Source organism: Myodes glareolus, chromosome 12 (assembly GCF_982192425.1).
Source record: "Myodes glareolus chromosome 12, mMyoGla1.1, whole genome shotgun sequence".
Classification (NCBI taxonomy): Eukaryota; Metazoa; Chordata; class Mammalia; order Rodentia; family Cricetidae; genus Myodes; species Myodes glareolus.
Window position 1 is genome coordinate 18843575 of NC_142037.1, and position 18962 is coordinate 18862536.

Here is an 18962-nt window from a genome sequence, read left to right on the forward strand (position 1 = left end):
TGCGCCAGCAGTGCGACGCCGGCGGCCGTGGGAGCTGCTGTCCGGAAGCGTGGAGGAGGCGAGGTCCCGGAGCACGCATGGGGCTGGGTCCGCGCTCTGCTCACAAGGCGCGACGCCAGTTCCCGGGTGCCGGTCGACGGGGACGCGCGGCCCCGGGTTCCGGGCGTCCCCCTCCGGGCCGCGATGGGTGTCCCCGGCCGCCGGTGGCGGCCGCGCGTGGGGAGCAGGTCCCGGAGGCTCTCCCGCACCTGAGTCCCGATGCGCTCGGGTATTTCCGACGGGCGCTGTCAGCGCTGAAAGAGGCTCCCGACGCCGCGGAAGAACGAGGTAGGAGCAGCCACGCCGTGGAGTAACCCACGCAGGGAACTTTCAGAGGGATTCCCGGGGAGTTCTTGGCTAAGTGATTGTTAAGCCTTATCCTTCTTTCCGTCTCTCTAACGGTCTGTTTCCTCGTGTTTTCAGACTTGATGGTGCGCAATGTTTTGAAGGAAGTGGAGGCTCAGGCTCTAGCCTTGGCCACGAACAGGACTGGTAGCGAAATGCTGCAGGAACTTTTGGGGTTCAGTCCTTTGAAACCTCTCTGTCGAGTGTGGGCTGCTCTGCGCCCCAAGTTGCGCTTCGTGGCTTGTCATCGGTGTGGGGTCCACGTTTTGCAAAGTGCTTTGCTGCAGCTGCCTCGATTGCTAAGGAGCCCCGCAGAAGCGGAGGAGGAGGAGGAGGAGGAGGAGGAGGAGGAAGAAGAGGATGGGAAGCATGGTCCTTTGCAGACCCTGGAGGAGCTAGTCCTGGGACTAGCCGCTGAAGTGTCTGACGATTTTCTTTTCTTCTGTGGAGACACGCATGGCAGCTTCGTGGTCAGAACTCTGCTGCAAGTGTTAGGAGGTACTCTCCTGGAGTCTGAGAGGACCAGGTCCCGTGCTTCCCAGTCATCTGGTAAGTAGTAGTTTAAGAAAAGGAAGTGAGCCTGGTGAGCAGGAGAGTTTCGGGCGTTCAGAAGCCAGTAAACAGAAGAGTTCATCTGCATGGTGGAGTTTGGCCGTGCGGAATTAGCGGAACAGTGGGGCAGAGCCTAGAAGGCCAAAGAACAGTGTGTCTAGACAGCTAGAGGAAAGGGTGTGCCTGTACTTAGAGAGCAGCTACTCGCACAGAGACAGGACGAGGAGATAATTAACTTAAAGCAATGGATTTCACATTTTTATTTCCCCAACTCTTAGTAAGAAATTAATTTTTTTAATCTTTAAAATATGTATGTGCACGTGTACACACTCCAATTATGTACCTTCTGCACATACATGTGCTTCTGGAGGGGAGAAGACAACTTGGGGAGTCAGTTGTCCTTCCACCGTTCAGATTCTGTATATTGAACTCAGGTTGTCAGGCTTAGCAGCAGTCTCCCTTATCACAACCTTCCTGGCCCAACACTTTATTTTGAGACAGAGACTCCCATATAACCTAGGCTGGTTTTTGACTTGGGAATGTAGCAGAGGCTGGCCTTCAACGCTTGTTCCTCCTGCTTGTTTCTGCCTTTTGAGTGCTAGGGTTACACACCTGTGCTTCCATGCCTGGCTATTTGCTGATCGGGGGTTTTTTTTGTTTTGTTTTGTTTTGTTTTTTGGACAAGGTCTGGAACTCACTGCTTCCGCCTCTCAAATACTGGAATCAGGGCTGCATACCTTTAGGCTGCCTAGGAGATTGACTTTTAACCTTTTTTTTTTTTTTTTTTGAGATAAGGTTTCCGTGTGTTGCCCTGTCTATCCTGGAACTCACTTTGTCAACCAGGCTGGCCTCAATCTCACAGAGGTCTGCTTGCCTTTGCCTCCTGAGTGCTGGGGTTAAAGTAAAGGCATGGGTCACCACCGCCGGACTCCAGGAACTAGTTCTTGTAGACCAGGGTGTCCTTGAACTCACAGAGATTCGCCTGCCCCGCCTCCTAAGCGCTGGGCTTAAAGGCTTGCACCACCACAGCCTGGCTTTCCTGATGTGTTTTTAGTCTCTCTCAGTGTGTGTTGAATTCAATCAGAAGTTCAGGAAAAGATGCCTTTTCCGTTTTTCGGATATTTTCTTTCCTTTTAAATTTTGTTCTCTATTTTATTAAAAATTGCCGACTGAGACCACTAACTTTGTCTCATGGTACAGTCAGAACATGTGACCTATATTTCAGGATTCTGGAAAATAAGGTTAGAGAGTAAAAATGAGGTCTGAATTTGGATTACTTTAAATACCTAACTTGAGAAATATGATCCTAGACCATAGGGAAGGAAGTTGAAGATCCTTAGAAAAATTAAAACAACTTTTTATTCATCCACAAGAGACATTGAGTTGCATTATCTCTGTTCTGCATCTCTAAATTGAGCCATTAGTATTCTGTGGAGTTCTTCCTATTTGGCTATTTGTAATCTCACTATTGTTCATGCTCTTGATCTTTCTTTAGAAACACAAAGGACTTCAGCTCGGGAATGTAAGCCCACTGATTTTGAGGTTCCTGAAACCTTCTTGAATCACCTTCAGGACCTGAGCGCCTGCTTTCTGAAGGACATTGCAGGTAAAAAGATGTATTAGTTAATTTACCTGTTGCTGAGACAAATACCTGACCAAAGTAACTTAAGGAAGAGGTTTGACGCCCAGCCAGAGGGTGCAGACCATTGTTATCATGGCTGTAGTGTAGCCACAGTCAGGAAGCAGAGGTAGACAAATGCTTTGCTCAGCTCTGTTTTCTTTTTTATTTGGTCTAGAACCCCAGACCATGGGCTAGTGCTGCCCACATATTGGGCGGTTGTGTGTGTCCCCACTGCTGAATTAACCTACTCTAGAAACTCACAGACATGCCCAGAGGTTAGTTTTTGTAATGATTCTAAATCCCATCAAGTGATCAGTCAGGGTTAACCGACACAGAAGGAAAGTAGGAAAAGACTGTAATCTTCTCTGGGGATTTCCCCCAGGCAGGATCCTCACGGCAGGTCATTCCTCTTTTAATGTCTGTCTGGTTCAATGCTATAAGGCATTCTGTATGGACATTTTTATGTATATAGCCCCCCTTGTTACTTGTGTTTTGGGAATCGTACAGGTAATCTGGGCTTGGGCCAAGCTATTAAATTATTTCTGCCTCTTTCTACAGTGTTTATCACCGACAAGATCTCCAGCTTTTGTCTTCAGGTGGCCTTACAGATCTTACACCACAAATTACCTCAGCATTGTGCTCATCTCTGTGATGCTATAATTGATTACCTGAGTTCTCGTAATTCTTCAGCAGGTGGCAGGTATGGTTGGTCTTCAGGAGTAACCGCAGCTGGGGAGATGAATGGAGTTAGTGGAGCTGTGTGAATAAAGTTTAGACTCTTTGATCTTCTTAACAATAATTACTACTGGGCAGCGGTGCATGACTTTAATCCCAGCACCTGGGAGGCACAGTCTAGCTGTGTAATCCTGCTAGCCTCAAACTCACAGAGATCCTCCTGCCTCTGCTTCCTAGGTACTGGTATTAAAAACTTAATCCCCCATGCCTGACTTAGTTTTATTTTAAGATATATTTTTATTTTGGCCGGGCGGTGGTGGCACACACCTTACATCCTAGCACTTGGGAGGCAGAGGCAGGCAGATCTCTGAGTTCGAGGCCAGTCTGCCCGTTCCAGGACAGGCTCCAAAGCTACACAGAGAATCCCTGTCTCAAAAAACAAAACAAAACCAACCAACCAACAAACAAAAAAAGGTTTCTTTTTATTTTATATTTATGAAGTTGTGCCTATGTATGTATGCATATATGTGTACCACATGTGTGCAGTGCCCTTGGAGACTGGAAAAGTATGTCAGAGCTCCTTGAACTGGAGTTGTAGATAGTTAGAAGCTGCCTTCTTGGGTCCTCTGCAAGAGCAGAATGTGCTCTTAACCAGTGAGCCCCAGTCTCATTCTTCGCCTATGTGTGACAAGATCTCACTATGTAGCACCAGCTGACTTGGATCCCAGTTTATAGACCAGGCTGGCCTTGAGCTCACCTGCTTCTGCCTCTTGAATGCTGAGATTAAAGGTGTCCACCACCAAACCCAGCTTTTTGTTTTTTTTTTAATTATTTATTTGTATTTCATTTGTGTGAGTGTTTTGCCTGTGTGTATGTATGTGCACCACAGTTGTGCGGGGGCCAGTGGAGGGCGGAAGAGGACCTCTGGACCCAGGCCCTCTGCAGGAACAGAAGTAGTCTAACTAAAGAGCCTCTGCTCCAGCCCCGGTCTCACTCTTCTTCCCGCTAGCCCTCTACTCCTGTTTCTCCGGGATCAGACGAGCTCCAGACTCTTGGAGCAGGTGCTGCTGGTATTAGAACCTGCAAGGCTCCAGCGCCTCTTTGAGGATCACTTCCAGGGTCAGCTGCATTCCTTGGCTGCACATCCCATTGCTAACTTCCCCTTGCAGCGCTTACTGAATGCAATCACTTCCCCTGAGTTGGTGAGTTGGAAATGCGACCTGGTCTCTTTCTGCTGTTCTTAATCACTGGGCCTTATTTACTTATTATTTATTTGTATATTGTTTGTTTGTTTGGGATAGGGTTTCTCTGTATATAGCCCTGACTGCCCTAGAACTCATTCTGTAGACCAGGCTGGCCTTAAACTCACAGTGATCTGCCTGCCTCTGTCTCCCGAGTGTGGGAATTAAAGGCATGCATCAGCATTGCCTGACTTTTGGGCCTTATTTTATTGTGCGCTTGTCTCTGTGCCTCTCTGACAATTTACTGCCCATTGCCCATGTGAAGTTATTTTGGGGGGTTTTCCAGAAATTAGGGTTGTGGCACCCTTCTCCTTGAGATTTGTTTTAGCTTCTCAGGTCTGCCTGCCTGTCCTCTTAGTTCCAGTTTGCAGCTAGAAATTCTGTGACTGCTTGTCTGTCAATCCTCAGGGGCACTGAAGCCATTGCTGTAGCCTCCCCTTTCCCTGTTGCTCCCTACAGGAAGGAGGGTAGGGGTGTCCTGTGGTCCCTTGGGTTGACACATGGAGTAGAAGGCAGGTTTAATTTTAGACTTGCCTGCCCTTGGCTCTCCCTGACTTGTACAGAAGGAACATTTAAATTCTCCCCTCTAGGGTAACTCCTCTTCTTCTGAGTCTTATACAACACAGTGAAAATTCTGATGTTGGTGATAGTTTATGTCTTATCTGGCTCTTTTTAGTAGGAAGATTCTTCTGATTCACTTTTGTTAACCATTCATTGACTGTCAACAATTCTTCAATCCGTGTTTCCTCTTAGCTGTCACTTGTATTTGAGGAGCTGAGTCCTGCCTTGGAAGCTGTGTTGGCCCAGGGCCACCCAGGGGTGGTTGTGGCTCTGGTGGAAGCCTGCCGCAGGGTTGGGACTCACCAAGCCCAGGTCTTGCAGCTGTTATTGGAGGTGAGTGGGTGCTACTTGGGAGTCCTTCCTCGAGCTAACTCTGCTAGTTAGGATTTGTCTAATTTGCATGTGAGAGGTTTAATGTTGAGGGAGTTATAGATACAGAGACAGGTGAGTGAGTCCAAGAACAGCCCTGAAATGAAATTGGCCCTCCAGCAGTTAGAGAACTTGGAGAGATAAATTTGGGTTCAATCTCTACAAGTACTGAGACTGTGAGACAGAACAAGGCAAATGAGATTCTGCCCTCACAGAGCGTCCTTTGCTGTTGAGTTAGACCTCTCCTTTCCTGAGCACTCCTGTCTAGAACATCGCTGTGTTAGGGATGGGATGGTTCTTAATCATCGTTATGCTTTGTCTTGCTATCCAGGCATTCCACTGTGCAGAACCCTCATCCCGGCAAGTAGCCTGTGCGCCTCTCTTTGCCTCTCTGTTGGCTTATGAGGTTTACTATGAACTAACAGAGGAGGAGGGGGCAGTACCTGCAGAGCATCAGGTAAGATAGGGGAGGGGCCAGGCTAGTGACTATTTGGGGGCCAGGCGTCTTAGTGCTTGTGTTGCTGAGATTTCTAACCTTTTTGGAGAGAAGGCAACAGTACTCTAGGGATGAGCTCATCCATCTGGTGTGGTCACTGCCTCCTAATTTCGTCTTACTGTACTCCCAGGAAGAAATGGCCGCAGCCAGAGCTCTGAGGGAAGTGACCGTACTCGGGTCTCTGCTGCTCCAGCATTTGTTGTATTTCTCCAACCCTGGACTTGTACTTCGGAGTCTGAGTGCCTTGACGGGACCACAGCTCCTGGCTCTGGCCCAAAGCCCTGCTGGCTCTCATGTATTCGATGCCATCCTGACTAGCCCCTCTGTGACGCAGAAGCAGCGTCGCCGTGTGCTGAAGACACTAAAGGTTAGACTTCTGCTCTAGTCCCTGCTTCATTGCTTTAGAGAAAATGTGCTTCCTTCAGGACTGGACCTGAGAGCCTGAGGCAGGGTCCATATATAGTTCCTGTGCTGTTTTAACTGCGCCTCTCGAGTCTTCTGGAGTCACTCCCCCACTCCCAAAACACATTTGTATCCTTCCCTTGAGGGACTTTACCCTGCTTGTCTCAATGCAGGGACAGTATGTGGCGCTTGCCTGTAGCCGCCATGGTAGCCGAGTATTAGATGCCATCTGGAGTGGAGCCGCTTTAGGGGCCCGGAAGGAAATTGCTGCTGAACTGGGTGAGTACCACTGCCACTGGGTAGTGTCTCCTAACCGCCTTCTCCTGCACCTGGTAGCTGATATCAGGAGGATGGTCTGTCTCTGAGTCTCAGTCTGCTTTTTCTTTGCAGACTCTCCAGTTCTTTACCCCTCCCCTTTATCTGGTTTTTAATGGGTAAGGTGTTTTGTAGTTGGAGTTTTCTTTGGGCCACCAGTTCACAAATAATAACACAGAGACTTACTAATTATGAGAGCCTGGCCCTAGCTTAGGCTTGTTTGTAACTAGCGCTTGTAACTTAAATTAACCCATTTTTATGAATCTATGTACTGCAGGAGAGCAGAACCAGCAGTTGATTCAAGATGCTTTTGGCCACCATGTGGCCCGGAATGTGGCCCTGACTACCTTCTTGAAGCGGCGAGCAACTTGGGAACAGGAGCAGAGTGCTGTGGCCAAGAGGAGACAGGCATTGAACTCTATACTTGGAGACTGAGGCCTCGAGGCCTGGGGATAGGTGTTGATGGGAGGGTGAGGGGACATACCTGTCCTTCCTGCTGTAAATCAGAGTCACGAGTCTTACTGGAGATGTAGTAACACACACAAAACTGTAAACCCACACTACTCGGAAGGTTGAAACAAGAATATAAAGAATTCACTGGGATTAAAGGTATGCCAACAAGGCTGGAAAAAACAAACAAACAAACAAGCAAAAACAAGCCAAGAATTCAATGCTGGCTTGGTCTGTGGTAGCCAGATCTGTTCATCCCTCTGTTTGTCTGTGTCCATCTGTCCGTCCCCCCCCCCCTCCAGGAATACTGGTAAACATTTTTGTATTTTTCTTGGAAATGTTTTTATTTTTTAGGGGAACGGTATCTCAAGGCAAAGCTAGGGACGGCCATTGGTGTGTGGGACCTTTGGGATAGGATCAGTAAGAACCTAGGTGTAGCAGCAGTTATGGTGAATCAGGATGCCAGGGGACAGGGTTGTGGGTCTGCGGGGTAAGTAGAAGACAGGAGATGTAGGTAAGAGGCAGCATCCTTGGGGAAATGTGCAGGCTAGAGGACCAAGGCAGTGTGCTGACTGCTTCTGTTAGGATGGCATCAGGTGAGTTTCCTCGGGTACACTGCAGATCCCAAATCCGATGGTGTCTTATAGCTCTCGGGTGTCTCGTGGAACCAGTCTCGGCACAGGCTCAGCATTTTTCATTATGAATGGAGGTGACTGTGCTTGTGCCACTGCCACCGCTCAGCCCCCTCCACCACGTGGCGAAGGGTAGATGAGATGCCCAGCAGGATATGCCCCAGGCCTTGCAGCAGGGAGGAAGTCCAACGAAGGAGCTCCCTGAAGGGCAGGGCGAGAGCAAACCACATGATTAGGGAAAGCTGAGAGGAGGCCTTGAGTCTGTAAGCTTGGGGTGGGGGTAGGGGTTCACAAAGGAGATCTTGTGGATATGTAGGGTTGTATGACCTGTTCTCTGACCTGAGGACTTTTTTGGGTCCAACTCCTTGAAAATCACAGCTCATGGAGTAGAGCCCGTAGAACGTAGCTTTGACATTGAGGCTGCCGAAGAGGTCTCGAGGATTTTCCTTGTAGACATCAAAGGTGATGCGGGCAATGTCTTTGCTGTGTTTTGGCTTCTCCCGTCCTAGACTGTGTAACAACATCCCACTCTGTGGGACACAGAGGTCCATCATTGAAGTGGGCCTTCCTTCGTACCCTGACATCTAGTTCTGTCAGTGCCGGGTCAGACCCCTTCTGTCTCCCCACTACTGTCTAATGTTTGTATTTCCCAACGCCCCCAGAGTCAGCGATAGGCTAGGGAAGAAGATGGGGAGGACTAGAAAGGATTGGTGACCTAAGCAGCCCGATGGGCCTCTCACCCGGGGGCTCCAGCTCTGTCCCTGCTCTAGGACCATCAAGCATGTGTCATCCTCGAGCAGCTGGAAGAAGTCCTCACTGTCCACAGCGGTCCCATCCTCCTCCAGCACCAGGGTTAGCACTCCACTGAGCAGCAGGGTCTCCAGTACCTGTTGGTGACAAAGGACAGGTCTTATCCCATACCTCCCCCCCTTTAGTTGGCACATCAGACACTGGCATCTCTGCTCTGCTTCCTGATTTGCCATCTTCCCTGTGTTGTTTTTTGAGGCCGAGTATTTGTGTAGTTCAGCCTGCTCCCAAACTCAGCAAGCAATTCTGTTAGCCTTCTGGGTCCTGGGATTGTAGACATGAATACTTCATCTCATCTCATTCTTTATAGACATGGTGGTTCTTTTTGTTTGGGATTTTTGCCTCTCACCAGAGGCAGACCTTTTTTTTTTTCTTCCCATTTTGCTCCTGTTCATCTACTCTTGCTCCCTCCTAAGCCACTCCCACTCGTGTTAAGTGACAATCAGTCATAGTCAGGTGTGGTAGAACACCTACAGTCCTAGCTGCTTAGGAGGCAGAGGCAGAGGGACCACTGGAGCCCAGAAGTTTAGGAGCAGACTTTAACAGTTTTGAACTCTAAGTCTAAACAGGTAAAACCTATGTTCTCTATCTCCAGTGCCCTCCCATGTCATCCTTCCTGTTTTCATAACTGTTTTCAGTGTTAGCACTGTTTAACCATTCTGAAGCCTCACTGTGTGCCAAGTGAGAACTTGGGAGTGTTGAAAGAAATGTCAGGGTTGAATTAGGTAGGAATAATAGCAATAGGAAATAAAAGGGCTTCAGCTGGCAGGTGACCAGGAAAGGCAAGGCTACGACGGGCTCCTGTGAGGCCCTCTTGAGGGACATACAGGCACTGTTACCCTGTGACTCATTCTAATGCATCTGATTGCAGCAGACTCGGTTCTAAGGATAGCTTCTGAATAACCCACCTATCCTAGGGACCAGACTACCCTAGACCACCCTGTCAAGAAGGAGCTGGAAGGAGCTGAATCTCTTTTTTTTTTTTTTCCTTCGAGGCAGAGTTTCTCTGTATCTTTGGTTCTCCTGGAGCTTTCTCTAGACTAGGCTGGCCTCAAACTCACAGAGATCTGCCTTCCTCTGCCACACAAGTGCCGAGATTAAATGTGCCCCCACCGCCTAGCAGGTCTGAATCTTCTAAAGATGACCTCATACCACTCACCTTGTGGATTGACACACCTTCCTTTAACAAGCCATTTTTATGTATTTTTTAGATAGTGTGTAGGAGTGAGTGGGTATGTGCATTTGAGTGTGTAGAGATCAGAAGAGGGCATTGACTGTGGAACTGGAGTTAAACTGGTTGTGAGCCACCAGGTGGGGACTGGGAACTCACCCTTGGTCCTCGGCAAAAGCATTACATGCTCTTAACTACTGAGCCATCTCCCCAGTTCTGCACCCCTCACCCCTTTGTGGGGACTACAGGAGAAAATTCTCTAAAAGGAAAATCCAGTGCACCATGATTGGGGAAAGAAAGTCTCCTAACCTCAAGAGTACCACCCAATACAACGCAACCCATAGGCTGCTCCCACCGTGGGCAGCCCACTCCAGTCTCTGGGGTAGTCTAACTAGATTGGGGTTTGCTAAATAAAGGCCTCCTCAAGTTGTCTCTTGACTGAATTTGTTCCTTCAAGATTAGAGCCAAGAGGCATCCCCTCTCCAATATCTGTGAAAATATCTGTAAAGACTTTTTCATTTGTTCCTTTCAGTAACCCTCAAAAGTGATTTATTTTTCTCTTGAGTAGATGAAGAAACTGAAGGCTTGCGGAGTGATTTAGAAGCAAATGGTTTGCCTAGTATGTGCAAGGACCTTAATTTGATGCCCACCATTGAAAACATTTTCAGGTTAAGTTTTGTGGCATGTGTCTGTAATTTCAGTATTTGGAAACCTGAAGCAGGAGAATTAAGTGCAAGGTCAGCCTGGGCTAAAAAGTAAAAGCCTGTTTCAAAAGAAAGGCAAACAAACAAAAAACAGGTTTTGATAGATGGAACGACTTCCCAAAGGTTGACAGCTAGGAAGTAGCAACATCAGAATTTGAAGCTGGCTTTTCATAAGAATTATGGGTCAGGAGCTTAAATGGGCGGCAGAGCCCTTGCCTAGAGCTCCAATTCCCAGCACTACAAGAAAACATGCAAATCAGAATTACTTCTGAGCCCATTTGTCCAGCCGTTATTCGACTGTTCCCAGACTGCCAAAGAAAGCTCAGAAAATAGATAATTTACCCAAATGCAACTTAGGCCACTGGGCCTAGTGTTTCTTAGCCACCCAGGGGGTGGCAACTTTGTAAACTGCCACTTCTGCTCCGCCACCCTACTATTTTTGAGTCCCTTGGCTTCCCTACTGCAGGAGCCTGACCGCTTACCTTATCTAGCAGTTCCTCGCGGGTGGCCGCTGTCAGACCTTTCCGGACTCTCCGCTTGTGATCACAGACACGGAAGGGGCGTTGAGGTGGAGCAGAGTTCCAGACCCTACGGCCAAACTCGGAGCCCATAGTGGATACTGACCTGATAGTTGGGAAGAAAACAGAAGGGGCAAGGAGGGGGTTGGTAAATTTAGTGATAATGATGGGGGTGGGGGTGGGCTAAGAGGTTCTAGGTTTACAGAGCCAAAGGAGAGACTATGGAGAGAGAACAAGAGTAGTTTACGAGTTGGATAAATCGGTAGACAGGCAAGTGAGTCTTCCAGGAGCTAAGGTTAGGCTTGTCTGCCCGTGTCTCAGCACTGAAGTATAAAGAAGGGTTAGAAATCACCTCAGCAGTCCATTGGGGTTCAAGGCTGAGAGGTACTCCATGGTAAAACCTCTGTGGCGTTGGGGCTGTGCGCTTCTGTGTTGTTCCCAGGCTGACGTCTTGTTTCTGAGTAAAGCTGAGATCTTAGCCCTGGTGAAGTAAGAGATGTGTCAAGCCTGGACTCTGTCCCCCCCTTGCCTGGTGAGTAAAAGGGACAAAGTCTAAGAGGAGGAGGAGGAGCCTGTGTGCAGTGGTGGAAGTACTTTGTGCCTCCTTTAGAGATGTGTTGTGAGGAGTGAAATTTGATATTGGACTCTCCCCTCCCCCTTACCCAAATACAGTTTTACCTTTCTAGCCTAGTTTGCCTACCTTGGACTCCCAATCTTCATATCTTAGCTCATAATGCACCCCTTTGACATGGTTTCTGAGTACTGAGCTCGGGTCCTCATGTTTGTAGGGCAAGGACTTTGCCGACTGAGCCTCTCCCCAGCCAGGGGGCTTCAGTTTTGATGTTCCAGGTTTCATCTGACTTTAGTTGTAGCTATGACGGACAGCTGCACAGAAACTGAGGTTCACTGTTAGCCCTTAAATGAGCGCAGTCCCCATTTTCTTGCCTCTCTTCGTTCCCCAGCTTCCTGTGGCCTTAGAAACGCAAAGTCCCTGGCCAGCTTTGTGACTTGACCAGCTTCATTTCTCATGCAGGCTGGAGCCCCAGTCAGGGCCTAATAAAGGGCAGAGATAGGGGCATGAGTGCCCCTGGGACAGTCCTCAGCAATAAAACGTTCCCCAGTCTTCTACCCCGGGCATTCTGTATACCTCAGGGTTCTGCTGGAGCGCAATGAAAACGCATGGAATGGCTGGCCTCTCCCTGACCATGACATGCTCCCTCACTCCTGCATGCTGCGAGTCCCCCCAGACAGGTTGCAAGCTCCTTGTACCTACACGTTTAGCCTATTCCCCTGGGTCTGAACATCACGTCTTACACTGAAAAGTTGTCCCTGACAACTCAGTAACAGCTGGAGAGTGGAGGGACTCTGACAGGCTCAAAAGCAGCTTGAAGCGGAAGAAAAGGAAGCTTGGCAGGGACAGGAGACTGAGACCGGCAAAGAGAGAGCAGCTGGGAGAGTGGGTTGCTTGGCTTGCCTTCTTTGTTCACTGCAAACCAAGGAGCCTAGAGAATATAAACATCGCAGAAAGTGGGCTTGAAGGACAGGGGCCAGAGGTGGGCAGATGTGCGAGCAGCCTTTAGCAGAGAACTCCTTCTCCTCTAAAATGGCCCAAGTGCCTTCCTGCACCTCTTCAGCCTTATCCTATTTCCCAGGGAGGCTGGCCTGCATGCCTGGGCCTGTCAGTGATGGGAAGGAGTAGGGTGAAGGAGGGCCCAGGAAGGCTGGGGATGAGCACCATCTTGTCCCTCTTCATTCTTGCCTCACCCTCTGCCACTGTGACAGGCATGAGGCAGGGTTAGGTACCTCATTCACTGTGGCTTCACCTGTCATCCTTCCTAAACTTGACACCCAACGCTGTTCTCTCCCAGCTGGGTAAGTAGATCTGTTCATTCTCCTTTACTCCCCACTGTCCACCTTTGCCCTGGAGCATTAAGAATGGGGTTGGAAAAAGAGGGGGCTATGGCAGAAGGCCAGATGTGGAGATAGTGGCTGTCTTCAGGGAGGACTGGGGAACACCAGTGCTTTGGTACCAGTGGCCTCTGGGATCATGCTAAGACCTGGGGAGTTCAGCTGACTGGGAACAGGGACCATGGGTTCTAAGGAGCTGTTTGAATTGGTTTCCGGAAAGAAGACAGGCAAGTTGCAGAGAAGCTGGGGGTGGTGGTGGGGTGGGCACAGTGTCTTCTCATCTAGAGTTAGAGATAGTGTGGGTCTTTGCCCCAATCTTGAATGCTCCACCCGGTGGATTTTTGCAGCCCCCTTTTAGGAGGATGTCAGTCTGCTACCGTCCGCCTGGGAATGAGACGCTGCTGAGCTGGAAGGCCTCGCGAGCCACCGGCACCGCCTTCCTACTGCTGGCGGCATTGCTGGGACTGCCGGGCAACGGCTTCGTAGTGTGGAGTTTGGCGGGGTGGCGACCCACCGCGGGGCGGCCGCTGGCGGCCACACTTGTGCTGCACTTGGCGCTGGCCGACGGCGCGGTCCTTCTGCTCACCCCACTCTTTGTGACCTTCCTGAGCGGGCAGGCCTGGCCCCTAGGCCAGGTGGGCTGTAAGGCAGTGTACTACGTGTGCGCGCTCAGCATGTACGCCAGCGTGCTGCTCACCGGACTGCTCAGCCTGCAGCGCTGCCTAGCTGTCACTCGGCCCTTTCTGGCTCCCCGACTACGTAGCCCGGCTCTAGCCCGCCGCCTGTTGCTGGGGGTCTGGCTGGCCGCCCTGGTGCTCGCTGTTCCGGCCGCCGTCTACCGCCACCTCTGGGGCGATCGCGTGTGTCAACTGTGCCACCCATCGGCCGTGCACGCCGCTGCTCATCTGAGCCTGGAGACCCTGACTGCTTTCGTCCTGCCTTTTGGAACAGTACTCAGCTGCTATGGCGTGACGCTGGCACGTTTGCGGGGCGCGCGCTGGGGCTCTGGGCGACACGGCACACGAGTGGGTCGTCTGGTGAGCGCCATCGTGCTGGCCTTTGCCTTGCTCTGGACCCCCTACCATGCGGTCAATCTCTTGCAGGCAGTGGCTGCGCTCGCTCCACCGGAAGGGCTCCTGGCCAGGCTTGGCGGGGCGGGCCAGGCGGCGCGCGCTGGAACTACAGCCTTGGCATTTTTCAGTTCCAGCGTCAACCCGATGCTCTACGTTTTCACTGCGGGGGATCTGCTGCCCCGGGCGGGGCCCCGGTTCCTCACTCGGCTCTTTGAGGGTTCTGGAGACACCAGAGGAGGCAGCCGCTCTAGGGAGGGTACCATGGAGCTCCGAACTACACCGAGGCTGAAAGTAATGGGGCAGGGCAGGGGCAATGGAGACCCTGGAGGCGGAGGCAGGATGGAGAAGGACAGTCAGGAATGGTAGCCAAGACCTCAAACTCGGGACTTCCCTACCGCTTTCCATTGTTCTTGGAGCTCTAGGGTAGTTGGGGGATCCTTCTCTGATTGCAGTTTGAGTTTGGCTGGACAGGTTTACTCTATCGGCCCAGATTACTCCAAATCATGGGATTGTATGGGTGACTATGGCCTATGTTCAAAACTGGTGCTTGCAGTACAGCTTGGATTCAAGTACCAGAAATGCTTACCTATTGCCAGCAGCTATTCTTGTGAAATAGACTGGGAAGTCATTAACTAATGGCTTAAATGTGCTCCTGTTAGTGGCTAATCATGCCTGTGTTGTACTGAAGCCACCTGGCTCTCGACTGGGAAAGGCCAGGACTAGACAGTGCCAGTCTTCAGCCGCTTTCTGTCCTGCCTCCCCATCCAGGGTACCAGGCCTGTCTCTAGAAGCACTGTGGAGTCTGGATAGGGATGCATAAAATCTATCCTTAGAGGCATGTAGGAGGAGGAAACTGGCCTACCAGGGGGAAGTAAATCTGTGCTGTATAAAAGGGAAGGGTTCTGCTTGTCTTACGGTCAGCGCAGGGAGAGGGAGGCACACGGCTGAATGGTAGTGCAGGAGCCTGGGACTGAAAGACTGAACCTTTCCCTCTATCCCTCTGCTCACCCCACACCCCTCCAGAAGCCACCAGGCCTGTGGGGAGCCTCGGGAGCCAGCACACTTTACAAGAGGAAGCTTGGGGGTTGAGGAGGAGGTGTGGCGAATGGCTGGGATATCTGGAAAACTGAAAGAAGCATTCGGGAAGGTGGCGCCTTTCCTTCCTCCGTCTTTTCTCTCTGCTGCCTTCCCTCTTCCCAGGATGCTAGCTGTTCCTAGCCTGTCCCTATTGCTTCCCAGCCTCCACCTCTGGAATCTCCCTATTATCAGATCTAGAACCTGAATGACACTTTTGATTTGGGTGACAGTAGAATGTAATTTTTTTTTCTTTAGGGGACAACACGGACACACACATGACTGGTCCGTCTAGTTGTCTCAGAACATTCTTACTAGCCCTCGATTTCTTATTCCTAGACCCTTCGGTCCCCAGCGAACTGAGGTGGCTGACCTCCCAAGGGGTTACTCTGGGATCTTCTTCAATGACTTTTCTCACCCTTCAAGCAGAGGCTAAGAGGAAAAAAAGGAAAGCCAGTCTCCAGGGTCATGCAAGAAACACTGGAATTGGTGCTGAAGTGACCTCTGACCTAGGGAGGAAGTATGTTTAGAGTGCCTAGTCGCTGGGGAGACTGTTCCCAAAGGAAGATGGAGCAGGCTGAGGGAAAGTGCAGGGAAACTGTCTGCTCAGAAAAGGTTCTGGATGGCCCTGGAGCTCTGATCCAGAAGCTTCTGTCCACAAACACAGAATTCTTCCTAGCCTGGCATTCTGGAGCAGAGGTTCCTGAACTTCCTCTGTTGTAAGTTCTTCACCTTACACAGCCAGTGTGGTCAGAGAGCTCTTCCTCAACTCCGCCTGCAGTTCACGTTGTGGTTTCAGCCTCCTTTACATCATATCCTCTGCTTGACAGTTACTGGGTCAGTGCTGATCTGGCTTTCCTCAGTGTACAGCAAGTGAGGGCACTGGAAAGCATACGGGACCTCGATGGCCACCACTAAGCTTCTTATCTGTCCTGGCAAGTGGCAAGTTAAAAGGCGAACAGCAAGGCTGTAAGGACGTAGGGAGGAAGTGGTGCCAATCCTTGCCTAGCACCCGCCGAGAAAATCTATCAGGGTTACTACGTGGTAAAGTGGGTAGGGGAAAGGGGAGAAATCCATATTCTTCTCTCAAAAAGAATGGAGAGTTGGCTAACCTGTAATGGGAGGTGCTGGAGACGGCTTTGTCCCTACATTCTCACCACGATCATGGTCTGAGCTGAAGGCAAGAATAGGTTGCTTCCCTCTTCATCCACGTTTTGCTCATTGATACCCGCCTCGCATTCTCATTGATACCCCCCTTCCCAGTGTGTGTCGATCTACTGCTCTCTCAAGCTCATATAGCCTAGGGTGGCACTGACCCAATATGCTGTTTTTATATCGTGATGTCACCTAACCCACAACAATACATGTGAGACCAATACATGTGATCCTTATTAATCCAAAACCTGTCCTATGTCCACATTTTTAACATGAAGTACAAAGATATTATTTTTTAAACCAGCAGTCTCATTCTGAGCCCATGTCCTTGCTTCCTTCTCCTGTGATATAATCCCTAACTCTGTTCACCTCTCCAGTCTAGACCTGCATTTTTAGACCACACCCCAGCCAGCTCATTCCTGGCACCCCTCTTTTCCAGCTCACCGACCTTTCCTGGGTACTTCTCATTTAGCTCCACCCAAGGAGCCTTCCTCCCTCTGGGCTGCTCTGGAACACAGACTGTCCCTCCTTAACGGTGAAGGAGGGTGTGGGGTTTGTTCAGCCTCACCCTCAGAGATGCATCTTCCCCCTCCTCTGCTCTGTGGTACTTCCTCTCTGGCTGATTTAACTGGCAGATTTAGAAGCAGGACCAAGACCTAGTACTAGGACAGATTCAGGAATTCTCTGTCCGACGACTTGGCCCTGACCCTAGACGTGGCATTGACTTCTGATCAGCATCTGGAAAACCTTGTAAGTATCCTAGGAATTGAATGGTGTGTGTGTGTGTGTGTGTGTGTGTGTGTGTGTGTGTGTGTCAGTGTGTTGTATATGACTGAGTGTGAATATGAGTGTGTCAGTGTGTTGTGCATGAGTTTGTGTATGTGAGTGTGTGTGTGTGTGGCAGGTGTAGCTGGGGAGATGGTGAGAAAGAATCTCCAAAGAAAGCCCGACCAGTGTAAAAGGACTTGTTCTTAGTGCCTGTCCATTAACCCCGCCCTGTGCCAGTCCTCTCTGGTGCACGCTGGTCAGCTCTTGAGAGAGTGGGTAGGTGACCGGAGAAAGTCACCAGTGCTCCCTGGATAGCAGCCTCTCAGGAGGTCGAAGAGCTGGACTCTCACAGGATTCAGTCTCCCAGGCTGGTGCTGGGTGTCAGGGTCCCTTAAGGGAAACACAGTGAGATGCAGCTGTTGCTGTTTATTTTGCAACAGGGCCTGTGGCAAAGAAGGGGCCCCACAGGCCAGTTAGGAAATTAGTCTTCCTATTCAACCAGGTCTCTTGAAGACAACAAGGTTGACAGTGAGGGTGTGGTATATATTTGGAGGCGATTTTGGAAATCAGAGTATTCATATTAATGTGATGGGGTGTCAAGAATTCTTTGACTTTCTCCTCATGGGTGTGCCCACTTCCTACTCTCTAGGTCCTTTTGATGGCTCCAAACACTACATCTCCTGCAGCATCTTCCTCTCCCGGTGGCATGTCTCTGTCTCTGCCTATAGTCCTGCTGTCTGTGGCCCTGGCTGTGGGGCTTCCTGGCAACAGCTTTGTGGTGTGGAGCATCCTGAAAAGGATGCAGAAACGCTCCGTCACCGCCCTGCTGGTGCTGAACTTGGCTCTGGCCGACTTGGCTGTGTTGCTCACTGCTCCCTTTTTTCTACACTTCCTGGCTCAAGGCACGTGGACTTTTAGAATGATCGGTTGCCGCCTGTGCCACTATGTTTGTGGTGTAAGTATGTATGCCAGCGTCCTGCTTATCACCATCATGAGTCTGGACCGCTCATTGGCAGTGGCCAAGCCCTTTGTGTCCCAGAAGGTGCGCACTAAGACGATTGCCAGATGGGTGTTGGCAAGCATCTGGGTGGTGTCTTTTCTGCTGGCTACACCGGTCATTGTGTACCGTTCAGTAAAACAGCTCAACAGGACTCTGGTCTGCCAGCAGGATTATCCCAGCGATGGGCATAGGGCCTTCCATCTGCTTTTTGAAACCATTACTGGCTTCCTGCTGCCCTTTCTGGCTGTGGTGGCCAGCTACTCTGACATCGGACGCAGGCTGCAGGCTCGGCGCTTCCGCCGCAGTCGCCGCACCGGCCGCTTGGTGGCCCTCATCATCCTGGCCTTCGCCGCTTTCTGGCTGCCTTACCACCTGGTGAACCTGGTGGAAGCCGGCCGCGCGCTGGCAGGCTGGGACAAGACCGACTCTGTGGCGAAGCATCTGAAGATGGCCCGCTACGTCCTCATCGCGCTGGCCTTCCTGAGCAGCAGCGTGAACCCGGTGCTGTATGCGTGCGCGGGCGGCGGCTTGCTCCGCTCAGCGGGCGTGGGCTTCGTAGTCAAGCTGCTGGAGGCCACTGGCTCCGAGGTGTACAGTACCCGCCGCGGGGGCACCCTGTGCCAGTCCCAGAAGGCCACACTCGCCTGTCCTGAGCAAGGTCCCCCCGAAGCCTCCATGACCTCCTCCACCCCGTCATGAGTGAGGTGAACTGTAGTAGGTTGGTCTGACCCACTTCAGTATCTGGAGAACAGGTTGGGGACTGGACGCAAGAGGAAAAGAGGGAAGGGTGGGGCGAGTCAGGGCAAAGAGACTGTATGCTTTGGCCTGGCTTCTGCAGGCAGCTTTACAATTAAAACTAAAGTCTGAAATAAGGTTAAGCCTGTGAATGAGGTGTATATTGTGGGGCACTGGGGAATGTTCATTGGTTCCCAAAAGGGACCACTCTGGTGGGGTCCCTCTCAACAGTTCCTCGTGGTTTGCAGTTTTGGAAGGGACATATGGGTGGGTAGAGCTCCCTACCTTCCTAATTCTGAAATAGGTGACCTGCAGATCCCACTTAGAAAAATACACTATTGACTCCTAAAG

The 18962-nt window shown here is 50.7% G+C and overlaps 4 protein-coding genes across 4 annotated transcripts; 3 read left to right on the forward strand and 1 right to left on the reverse strand.

Moving 5' to 3' along the window:
* Nucleotides 1-17: 17 nt before the first annotated feature.
* Nucleotides 18-7404, forward strand: Nop9 (NOP9 nucleolar protein). Its single transcript, XM_048443809.3, has 10 exons — nucleotides 18-327; nucleotides 463-933; nucleotides 2432-2542; nucleotides 3116-3257; nucleotides 4242-4434; nucleotides 5227-5367; nucleotides 5735-5860; nucleotides 6030-6266; nucleotides 6475-6580; nucleotides 6894-7404. Exons 1-10 carry the CDS (start codon nucleotides 78-80, stop codon nucleotides 7049-7051), a joined length of 1935 nt encoding a protein of 644 aa, XP_048299766.3. The 5' UTR covers nucleotides 18-77; the 3' UTR covers nucleotides 7052-7404.
* Cideb (cell death inducing DFFA like effector b) lies at nucleotides 7384-11413 on the reverse strand. The gene is made up of 5 exons (XM_048443857.3): nucleotides 11251-11413; nucleotides 10863-11004; nucleotides 8439-8585; nucleotides 8038-8228; nucleotides 7384-7899 (listed from the first exon to the last, which is right to left on the reverse strand). Exons 1-5 carry the CDS (start codon nucleotides 11289-11291, stop codon nucleotides 7764-7766), a joined length of 657 nt encoding a protein of 218 aa, XP_048299814.1. The 5' UTR covers nucleotides 11292-11413; the 3' UTR covers nucleotides 7384-7763.
* Nucleotides 11414-11496: 83 nt separating this feature from the next.
* Nucleotides 11497-14528, forward strand: Ltb4r2 (leukotriene B4 receptor 2). The gene is made up of 2 exons (XM_048443832.3): nucleotides 11497-12770; nucleotides 13154-14528. The coding sequence occupies exon 2, from the start codon at nucleotides 13169-13171 to the stop codon at nucleotides 14243-14245; it is 1077 nt and encodes a 358-aa protein (XP_048299789.2). The 5' UTR covers nucleotides 11497-12770; nucleotides 13154-13168; the 3' UTR covers nucleotides 14246-14528.
* Ltb4r (leukotriene B4 receptor) lies at nucleotides 14311-18754 on the forward strand. The gene is made up of 2 exons (XM_048443844.3): nucleotides 14311-16858; nucleotides 17526-18754. Exon 2 carries the CDS (start codon nucleotides 17535-17537, stop codon nucleotides 18573-18575), a length of 1041 nt encoding a protein of 346 aa, XP_048299801.2. The 5' UTR covers nucleotides 14311-16858; nucleotides 17526-17534; the 3' UTR covers nucleotides 18576-18754.
* The last annotated feature ends 208 nt before the right edge of the window (nucleotides 18755-18962 follow it).